Source organism: Anarrhichthys ocellatus, unplaced genomic scaffold (genome assembly GCF_004355925.1).
Source record: "Anarrhichthys ocellatus isolate YVR2014 unplaced genomic scaffold, GSC_Weel_1.0 scaffold26, whole genome shotgun sequence".
In the NCBI taxonomy this organism is placed as follows: domain Eukaryota; kingdom Metazoa; phylum Chordata; class Actinopteri; order Perciformes; family Anarhichadidae; genus Anarrhichthys; species Anarrhichthys ocellatus.
In genome coordinates, this window is record NW_022280056.1 from 5,578,261 (window position 1) to 5,589,033 (window position 10,773).

Genomic DNA, 10,773 nt, shown 5'->3' on the forward strand with positions numbered 1-10,773 from the left:
ATTATATTATATTATATAATATAGAGACTTGATAAGACATCTGGACACCAGATCAGAGACCTGAAGACCTGATTAGAAACCAGGTTAGACACCCAGAGAACTAGTAAGAATCCCTAACACTTTAACAGACACCCAGAGACCAGATTGGATGCATAGGGACCACATCAGACAGCTGGAGACATACTCTGAGTCCTAGGAGCCTGATCAGGGACCCAGAGAACAGATTAGACACAGAAACCTGATCAGACCCCTGGAGATACTATTAGACACCTAAAGACCACATCAGACACCCGAACGCTGGATCAGAGACCTGATGGGACATCTTTGACCCATAAGCGTGACAGTAACGTAGAACACGCTCAGTCATAAAGTAAAAACCTTTGGTGGAGCCGAGTGCTGCAGGAACACCGAGGACAACAAAAGGAAAAGTTAAAGTTGGAGAGAGAGAGAGCACAGAAAGAATCTGGTCCGTCAATGAATCCAGACTATTGTGCTTCCTCCAAAGTTCAGTCTTTAATAAACTCAGCGGGTTGGAAATGAAAGGAAAGGATGCAAGGTCAGGTCACACTCCTCACTCCTCCTCCTGGCGATGAAATGATGAACGGCTCTTCATCTTGTTTTTGAATCCCTGCAGTAACCTGTTTGTTTGTCACCGTGTTTTAAATTTACTCTCATTTTTCTTCAGTTTAAAACCGAATCACAGTCGGAGAGTTTCCGCTTGCTGGTCGTCCTTTCTGTCACAGCTCCTCCGCTCTCCTCCTCCTCCTTCTGGGTTCCATTCTCCACACAGCCGGTGCTGGTCTCGTCATTGCAGGGCGTGTACTCAAGATCCGGATCCAGCTCTGGCTGGGACTCCACGGCCGTCTCCCAGTCCTCCTCCTCTTCCTCTTCCTCCTCTTCCTCTTCCTCCTCCTCCTCCTCCTCCTCGTCCCTGCGAGCTCCCTGGCTCTGCAGGAGGCGCAGGCGGGCCATGGCCTGGTCGATGGTCTGCGTGGTGACCAGGTTGAAGTCGTGCATGCTGATCAGGTGCAACAGGAAGTTGCGACAGAGGTCGTTCCTGACGATGTGGACGCCGTGGTGGTCGGCGAACAGCAGGCAGGACTCGTTCATCTGGTTGTCCGCGATGAAACTGCAGGGGGGGGGGGGAAGCAAACGGAAGAATCCCATTGGCTGTTTTGTCGATGACTACAAAAACACACATCATCCCTGCAGCTCTCTATTCCACAGATTAGATCAGCTAAAATGAGTCAGCTGATCAGTTTAACAATCTCAATATTTGACTCTTGATAGCTCGGTCAGCAGCTGGTGATGCATGAATGCATTTAAATCAACACGCGTGTGTATTCTGCTTCATGCCCACCCGTGCTTCATGACGTGGAGGTTCCACAGCTTCATGATCTCCTTCTCCCCCTCGTTGACGTCGGTGAAGTCCTCGATTTGCTGCACAGAGAGAGAGAGAGAGAGAGAGAGACAGAGAGAGAGAGAGAGAGACTTTAGACACCACACACTGAAACGCAATCAACGTGACAACCCTTCTTCGTTTGTCCCTGAACTAACCATGGCGGTCTTCTCTTTGAGCCAGTCGGGGTCCCGCTCATCCTCGCTGTCCATCTCCATCTCCTGAGGACGCAGCGGGACGCAGCTGTCGCTGTGGAAGTAGAGGCGGTTGTGTCCGCTGATGATCGGCTGCTCCTGGTCTCCGTCCTCCGGCTCCAGGAACTCGGACAGACTCGCCTTCGTCCTCTTGGGTCTGCAGAGATTTGGAAAATTAAAAAAAAAGACTTTCAAAAATATTAAAGAATGAGATATTTGACAAACCATAATATCCATAGTATCCTGGAGAACTACTGGCACCCTTGACAGGAAGTAAGGCATTTGAGGAAAAATGCCGTCGCCGATCACAGCAGAGGCAGGTTTTTAAAATCAACAGCGTGTAACGTTGAGGTGGATTCATTTGGCAAGAATGGAATATAACAGTCAATAAACATGTAAAATGACTGTTATTGCGTGTCTGAAATACGTCCACAGTCAAACATCACAACCATCCCTATGATAGTGAAGCACTACCTGCAGACGACCACGTTTGTGACGGCCGTCCTCTTGACCGGCCCGTTCCTGCTGAAGGCGAAGCCCGGCTGGCTGTGGATGTCCTGAGGGTTTCCTGCGTACGAGCCGTCGTAACACTCGTTGATGGAGACCTCGATCTTCGCTCCTTTAGGGTGGGGCTGCCGGAGATCAGGAGATCAGGAGATCAGGAGAGAATGAGAACGGACGGCAGCAACATCTGGAAGTTCTGCTAAACATCTTTTAAAAATCACTTCTTAAAAATCTTTTGAGGAAAGCCTTTAAATCAACGTGAACCAGTTCTAAACATGGATCAGTGAACATTTGAGGAACAAAAATATATAAAGTATATTATAATAATGTATAAATGGCTACTTTTCTTTGATCTATCAGGATAACTTAAGGTTTCTGGACCGCGTGATTCGTCTCACCACATAGGTGAAGATGAAGCGGGAGTGAGACAGCTTCAGGTGTTTGATCAGACTGTAGAGCTTCCTGCAGTTGAGGGTGCACCACGGACAGTGGAGGTCGTCTCTGGCCTCCGTCTGCTGCTGCGTGTTGCTATTGTACTGGAACTGGACAGAAGAAGAAGAGACGGCGAGCGTCAGAGAGACGAGACGGTGAGCACAAACGCACACAGGATCATCTGTGGGGCTTCAATCCATCTCGTCTCTCCCAGGGATGAATTTATTTTGTGTGTCTTTCTCGTCTCTAGTCGTCTAAAGAATGATTGGATGGACAGTTTGACTCTTTTTCCTTAGATACAGTGAAGTTCTGCTGTGGGTGTATCTTAGACACCTATATGAATCAATGTGAGTGTAAGTGAACGCTAAGTTCAGAATAAAACTATTCTGAATGTTTCGTACGCTTAAACTGATCGTGTTTTATTTAGGTGTATAAAATACATCCACAGCAGAACTTCACTCTGATATCTCAGTGATGCTGCAGCACGAGGAGGAGAAGAGATTCTTTTTGGCGCTTCTGCAAAGTATATTTAGTATATATAGTGTCAAAGTATATTTACTCATAACTACTAAGATTTTCTAAAGTTTGAATCAATTATTTTAAGCTAGAATGATTCATTTAACTCTATTTTCCGAGGTCAAGATTTTCTGTCTGATCCATATTTTAAATTGCAAATACTTAAAACTTTAAAATTCTATTAATTTTAGTTTCTGATTTCCACAGTTAATCCAGGTCTCCCAGTGTAGTTGTGGGTTTGTTAATAAGTGACTGAGGGTTTGTGAATCTAAGGAACACCTTGATGTCGGCAGTAGCTGACTGAGCCTGAATGTGGAGCTTGTTTCTGTTGACAGGTGACGGTGTGCCGTGCAGACCCACCTGGTAGAAGATGCGTAGCTTCTGTCGCGGCTCAGCTGAGATGAGTTCTCTTCTGGTCGTCAGGTCAGCGTTTATGGATTCTTTAACAGCTGCAGCACAGAAGGAGAGAAATTAGTCAAGTTTTAAAGCTGCGTTCACAACAAACATTTGCGTTTATTTGCCTCATTCGTGCTGGCGAGGGGGCGTGGCTTATATCCATGGAAGCCGTTATCAACTAAATCATTTATTTCCGTCACCAACCGTGGAAGAAATAACCTCTATTCCTGCTTAGTACTTACTGTGGAAGTCCCAGATATCCTGGGAAACTAAACGCCTTCTTGTCTGCTCCATCAACACTCAACTTAACGTCATCTAGGCGTAGATACGGGAGCGTCTTTTTCATTGTTTGGACCATATGGTTTATACACACACATAGTTTGGTCCGGTCTCTACCCTGGAGCTCTGGGTGAACACACAGCATTAACTGCTGCACCGCTGACGGAGGACGGATCATAAAAACCTCCCGTGTTGTTGCCGTTTCCCCCCTCAGACTCACCCAGTGTGTGTGTGGCCCTCAGGGTGCTGGGTCGGGGGTCCAGGTTGGTCTCAGAGTTGCGGGTGGCCAGAGGTTTGGCCACGGGAGCAGTGGAGCGGTCGGAGGAGTCGCTGGTCCAGCGCAGCGTGAACTGCAGGGTGGGACCCTGAGAGAAGCTCTCAAAGGGAGGCAAACGCTGAAATACACAGAGAGAAGATCATTGTAGCAGATTAATAACGTGAACCAGACAAATAAACAACTAAGGGATTATGTATTCATCAGCCTCCACTGACGGTGAGGTGGCAGAAGATAGAGGTGAGTGATGTTTAGACCATAATAATAATAATAATAACTCTTAGAACCCTTATTTACTCTCTAGGGATCATTTACAATCACATTGAGTTCAATACAAAAACAGAAAAGTAAAAACAACAACAAAGAGATACTGACAGAAAAGAGACAATACCTTTTATAATAAATGAATAATAAAAGCCATTCAAACTCATTAAGAAACAATACTGGAAGTTATCCCTCCCCATCTCTAGTCTGAAGTGAGGATTTAACCGCCTCGTCGGGTTTAGTTCTGAACTAACGCTCACCTTTCCATCCAGGATGGTCTCCCACGTTGCCCTCTTCTTGGTGACGGGACACTCCTCCATCTCTTGCATAGACACCTCGTACTCCCCATCCAGCAGCTGCAGACGTCTACACACACACGCACACGCGCACACACACACACACACGTCACTTCTTGGGATCAAAACAAAGATGTCTTTCCTGAGCGTCAGAAGGCGACGGTTTGTAAGTTTTCACCTGTTTTTGTCGAAGACCGTCATCTGAGCCACAAACGTGGTTTCTCCCTCCTCCCTGAGAGAGGAGCTCCTCCTCTTCCTGTTCACCACTTCCTCTGTAAAGTCTGAGACGGGCACATTGATGAGACAACAAAGAGCCAAACAACAAGCAACAAAGAACTAAATGTTGGTTTGTTGCCACAAGTTTTTGCAGCTTTGATAGAAATGTACTTGCTGAGTTTAAAGCTTAAAATATTGATATTTAAGAAGGTTTTACTCTGAGATTCTCTGGATTTTGATGTGCTAGATCATTCCTCGGCCCTCTTTAGGTCTCAGGTTGTAGATGTTGTTTCATGTCCGTCACAAACAATCTTTAGGACGTTCAGACACCGAGCCTCAAAGATCATTTTAACAAGTTAACGTTAATAGCTAATCAAAACTTCCAAAAACAACATGGAAGAAACCTCAGAGAGGGTTCTCTCTTACAGGGTGGACAGACATTACATAGATTTATTATCCATAGAAACAAACTAACTTTACCTGGTTTGTATATTGACTTTGCTCCTCTGGTTGTATAGAAGTCTATGAGAAAATGACTCTACTTCTCTCTTGATTTATTACCTCAGTAAACATTGTAAACATGAGTTTATGGTCTCAATCTCTAGTTTCAAGTCTTCTTCAATACAGCATGATGTTCATTTAGTACCTTTATGGTCCATTTAGAGTCAAATGTTGAAGCAGGAAGTCTAAAGTGACGTCTCTTTGTTTTCAGACGTGAGCGACTAACCTGGCGAGTACGCCGTTGTTCTTAATCGACATAAATCAAAACATGTGTTAAAAATAAACCAGTAAAACAAAACGTACCCAGACCTCTGCTGTGGTGGTTCTCTCCGTTGACCAGGCCGTTGATCTGAGTCCGGGGGCACCCGGGCCTCGACACTCTAAAGAGCAGCGAGTACGACTTCACCATGTGGGAGTTGCTGGGCTCGAACTCGCTGCTGGGAACCAGTAAGGAGGGGAAGGAGCCCGGCTTGGCCTGGACTCCGGCGCTCGTGTCTGGGTTCAGAGGAACCTGCTTCTTCCCCGTCGGGACCTGCTTCACGGGACAGCTCACGTCCTGGACACAAGGAGGAAAACAAGACATTTCAGATTCTCTGACGCCTGAGCGGACCAGTGAAGGAAGCATTCAGCGCACACACACGCACGCACACGCACGCACACACACCTTCCTCTTCTTGTGACAGACTTTGACCAGCAGCACCTCCAGAGATACAGAGTTCTGCTCGTTCTCACTGTCCTGAGACGGCTTCCCTGAGAACACAAACAAAACACTTCCTGTGAAAGTCGCCATGAATCAGCAGGAAAAAAGTCTGAATCCCACTGATATTACACCAGGCTACGGATGTTTGTTATATTTAAAGCAACTTTATTTATTTAATAAATAATACATAATGTGTAATATTTCACATCAAAACTTTTCACACCGGCAGCGATATTTTGTAATAAAATGGTTTGAATAGATTCTCGCATGCAGAAGACTAAATACCGTGTTTATTCTACCGAGTTTCCTCTTAACCTCTCATAAACAGTTACTCAGTGTATATGCATCTAGGGCTTTTATTGTGAAAGGTTAGAACAGAAGTAGTGGATGTGCGCTGCCTTGGTCAAAGTTGAAAGGAGTAATAAAGTTGTCTTTAGACTTTAAGAGCGTCCGTGTTGTTGTGCGGCAGAGTGAATGTTTTGAATCAGTCCGTTCCGCTCAGCGTGATTGGTTGATTGTGTCACTTTTCTGCCGCGTAATATTCGCCTTCTGTGTGAAAATAAAACACGTTGAAGTGCAAAATAATGGCACAAAAAATGAAAAGCGCCCGACTGTGAAAAGACACTTTCGAAGAATGTTTTGAATTTATCCATGTTGTCGCTTTAAATATGCGACAGCATCGTCTCCTTTCCTTTGTGTAAAGGACGGTCACGGTGTTCCCTAAAGGAGATAAGGAAGGAAGCTTTTCCTTAGTATCTAGAAGATGAGATCTGATCTCATCTCGACACTTTCCGTTAGAACCCTAAAAAATGAATAAAAAGACGGACAAACTTACCAGCTTTATGGAAGAAGCCGGTAAATGTGAGCTGCAGATTAGAGGCCAAGCTGTGAAAAACAAAAACACAAGAACTTCAAACAGATGATTTATATTTGATCAAATGTCCGCTAGACGTGAAGTTCAGAAGGTCAGTTGTCTTAGAGTGGGGCTGCTGTTAGCGTCCACAGAAGATGCTCTGGTGCCTGTAAAGTTTACCTGTGAGTCTCCTGTTCACCGCGCATCTTTTCCACTTTGAACAACAGGTTGTCAACCTTGGAGCTTTTCCTGTTTGTGGAGACAAACAGCCGGTTAACAACAACAACAACAACAACAACAACAACAACACTGGCCTTCAGTCACTGATCAGTGCATAGACTCAGTCCCCTGACTAACATCCTCTGCTCTAAACAGGGTTTTCAGGTCAGTAACTTGCTCAAAGTCCATTTTGTTGGAACACCAGAAGTGGTTTTGCTGGATATTTAATACGACGATGTAAAGTGCGAGTCCACCACGAAGAAAAGCATCCCGATTCACTTTCTATTGGCGTTTGTTTTCTGTGTCGAAACGGACAAAACGGACAATTTATGTCCATGTAGACAAAACCAGTAGATTACATTTCATCACTATTCCAAGACTGGCCGTGACACGTACAGAGTTGGAGTTCCCCCGCAACTTTTAACGCCTCCAAACTAAACTTCACGTTTAGGATCATTAAAATGCTCGCTTGCACTTCAGCTCATGGACTTTCTCTTGACCCGCCGCCATTTTCTTGACCGATCGGTTCTGAGCAACTCTGATGCAACGTAGAAGAAGACTCTCTCTCTAGCTACTTCTATCATCCGTTTCAGTAAAAAAATATATATATTTTATTTTTTACTAGTTGTTAGATTTACAAGCCCAACGTAGTCTTTTACTTTACTCTCATTGTGCCTTTGCCCTCAAACATGTCAGCTGTCCGATTCTTTAATAAAAGTCCTAAAACAAAGAAATCTTTCAGACGTGAAAGCCATCAGACGGTTATCGGTGAAGGTTTAGATGTTATGTATGTATATATAAATATACGCTACATGTAACCTCCAGGAGTGTAAATCAGCTCTCGACGAGATGAACAGTGTCTCTGATGTTTTCTGTTTTCTGTCCACTTAAAGTTGTTTGATCCGAAGCGGAAAAACAACCACGAACCACGAATCAGATCTGTGTCGCTGGGTGTGTTTTTAGTTTGCTGGCCTCACATAATTCCTGCTTCCGTCCGGCTCCGACCTGAGCAGCCGTCTAATGAGCCAAAGTAAGTGAAAACACCTGGGAGGCTGTGAGGGGGTCTCACAGGACACGAGCAACACACTCTTACATCTTCAGGCTGCGTTCAGACGCACTGAATCAAAAAGAGCGTGCCGGGTCCTGACGTGCGGGCGGCCGGGGGGCCTTTTACTTTAACTGGCTTTCCAGTTCTATAAAACATCGAGACGTCGCTGTGAGCGCGGGCTTTGGATGGAGCACCTTTAGAAACTGTGTCTGGACACCACGTCACCAAAACGTTAGATGTCTCGCTTGGTGCTTTGTGAACAGCTGATAACCGGAGCTCATTCATGTGACTGAAGAGGAAAGTGAAACTGAGCCGAGCTGCAGACGCTTCAGATCAGGAATAACACACCTTATCGTAACGGCGGCCATTTTTAGTCCCCCGACCAGATCACTGCACAGAAAGTTACTGTTCCTCGGTCTGATGAGAGGACGGCAGCTGTTACACTTCTGAATTCAGTGTTGATCGGAACAAAGAGAGGCTGATTATCTAGAAATAACTTCAGTGAAAATCTGAATATTTTGGTCTTTTTCTTTTCAAGTTTTAATTGATGTTAAAACTCAAATAATTAAGACAATTGAATTAATAAAAAATAATCAAACTTATATATTAAAATACATGTGTGTGTTTCTCTCACTTTTTTCCTTTTGCACATAAATATAACAGAAACATGAACTGTCACTGATTCTCCGGCAGCACATGAATCCAATAAACTATTTTAATACCTTCTGACAAATTAATACACAATTCTACACGAGTCACATCACAAACAGCTGCAGGAAAGTGACAAAAAATACTGTTCCGTTTGAAATCGTGTCACAAGCGGCAACAAGACTGAAGAACATAAGCTGCACAACATCCATGTGACGTAAACAGCAGACATCTGAACCACGAGCAGCCTCGTGCGTATCAGGAGTTTGTGTTGCTGTATGCAAAGCGGCACCAGCTGAAACACGTCTCTCCTATCGCAGTGGGTTAGAACACCGAGCCGTCTCTGAAGCAGACAAACTGCTCAACACAACATTATGAAACCTGAACCAGAGAAAGACAGAAGAACCACAGGATTACTTACCGTTTGACGTTATTCCTCGAGTTTCTGTGGGACATGTAGGTGAGAGTCCTGTGCAAGAATATCGGCTGATAGGAACAGAAAACAAGTATTATTCTTATTCCTCTCATCTCAAACGGTCAAGTTCATCAGTCGTGAGGGAACACTCACAGCGATCAGGTTCCTGGTGCGGAGGAACCTGTAGATCTGAGTTGGTTCTGCAAAATAAATACATTTTCATCATCAGAAGATCACTTTGTTATTCAGCCCTTTATTATATATTTATTAAATATTTATTATAAAAGTATTCTGAATGTTACACAAGCGCCAAAGCCGGATTAAAGAGTACACTTAGTGCTGAATCGTTCATTTAATGAATGAAAACTGTGTTTATACACGAATGATGTAGAAGTACAAGTAACAAATAACACTTAAACGCAATCTGCCGGCTTTTCTCGGCTTCATATTTTACTTTGACTGTTAAAAGTAAGATTATTATAGACATAATTTTGAGTTCAGTAGCTTTGTTTCCAGGTCATTATATAAACTATAAAATGGATTAACCAAAAAATAACCCTCACAGGTACATGTACTTTTTACTGGTACACACCTCAGAGGAGGGCTGGGCGGTATGACCAAAAATGCATATCACGGTATTTTGTAAGATTCTGGCGGTTTCACGGTATTTTTTTCCCCACATTAAAGCATTAATTAATTAACGTCGAAAAGAAACAACCGGCCAGCGAGCGGTGAACAGCCGTTTTTCCTTCACCTAAGCCCCTCCATGGAAAGAAACGGGATTAGACCGTAGGATTTAGTTGTTAGTAGGTGTTTTTAGGTATAGATATATATATATATAATTATTTTTTTTAATTTATTTTATTATCAGAACAGTGAAGAAAAGGTTACCCTGAAAATGCACACTCCGGTACACTAGGTGGCGGTATGCACCTATGCAAGTAGCGACCCGCCAATGGAATTTAAGGAAGAAGAAGCCCCTCCGTACAGCTTATCACCGTCTATGTAACAACGTACATTTATAACAAATACCACACATATTACGGTAGTCAGCGTGCATATGTGTCTGACCTAAATACCTTTTGTTGTTCAGCCTGTGTTCATCCTGCATCGCTCTTTTCTGTTCTGTAATGTAACGTTACTGGCGCAGAGCCTCTCCCAGCTGTTAGCAAGCGAGCTTTACCCAGCATGCAGTTCGGCGAAGAAATTTTATAAATGTACACTTATTAGTGCTACAAATGGTTTATGTGTCACAAACTGTTGTGTCGTGGTGTTTTGCCCTGTTAAAGAGCGTTAGTTGTGGGTTGTTAATTGTTGTTATAAAATTAACCATGACAAGGGTTCCCTCACAGCTAAGACAACTAGCTCCGACTGTAGCATTCCAAGGTCCGAACAATATATTTTGCTGCCTGTTGAAGAGCAACAGAAGTATTTTCGGCTGTGCACCGGTATGACGGTGTATGAAAAATTCATATCGTCTGGGAAATTGGAACCGGTATACCGCCCAGCCCTTTCAGAGGTGCATATTGTACTTTTTACTGTACCACACCTCAGAGGTGCATATTGTACTTTTTAACTGTACCACACCTCAGAGGTGCATATTGTACTTTTTACTGTAC

The 10,773-nt window shown here is 44.0% G+C and overlaps 1 protein-coding gene across 2 annotated transcripts in view; it reads right to left on the reverse strand.

The window, feature by feature from the left end:
- Positions 1 to 6: 6 nt before the first annotated feature.
- Positions 7 to 10,773, reverse strand: part of LOC116391587 (polycomb protein suz12-A) — a 12,041-nt gene continuing 1,274 nt past the window's right edge. Inside the window, exons 2-16 of one of the 2 annotated variants that reach the window (XM_031862329.1) lie at positions 9,308 to 9,354; positions 9,161 to 9,225; positions 7,005 to 7,073; positions 6,807 to 6,856; positions 5,936 to 6,021; positions 5,575 to 5,827; positions 4,733 to 4,835; positions 4,519 to 4,624; positions 3,941 to 4,115; positions 3,406 to 3,494; positions 2,496 to 2,639; positions 2,068 to 2,225; positions 1,558 to 1,750; positions 1,361 to 1,440; positions 7 to 1,129 (exon numbers count right to left, since the gene is read on the reverse strand). In XM_031862329.1, coding sequence (XP_031718189.1) covers positions 682 to 1,129; positions 1,361 to 1,440; positions 1,558 to 1,750; positions 2,068 to 2,225; positions 2,496 to 2,639; positions 3,406 to 3,494; positions 3,941 to 4,115; positions 4,519 to 4,624; positions 4,733 to 4,835; positions 5,575 to 5,827; positions 5,936 to 6,021; positions 6,807 to 6,856; positions 7,005 to 7,073; positions 9,161 to 9,225; positions 9,308 to 9,354 — 2,066 coding nt within the window. In that variant the 3' untranslated portion in view covers positions 7 to 681. The remainder of the gene's footprint in view (positions 1,130 to 1,360; positions 1,441 to 1,557; positions 1,751 to 2,067; positions 2,226 to 2,495; positions 2,640 to 3,405; positions 3,495 to 3,940; positions 4,116 to 4,518; positions 4,625 to 4,732; positions 4,836 to 5,574; positions 5,828 to 5,935; positions 6,022 to 6,806; positions 6,857 to 7,004; positions 7,074 to 9,160; positions 9,226 to 9,307; positions 9,355 to 10,773) is intronic. The other variant, XM_031862330.1, reaches the window with a different exon arrangement.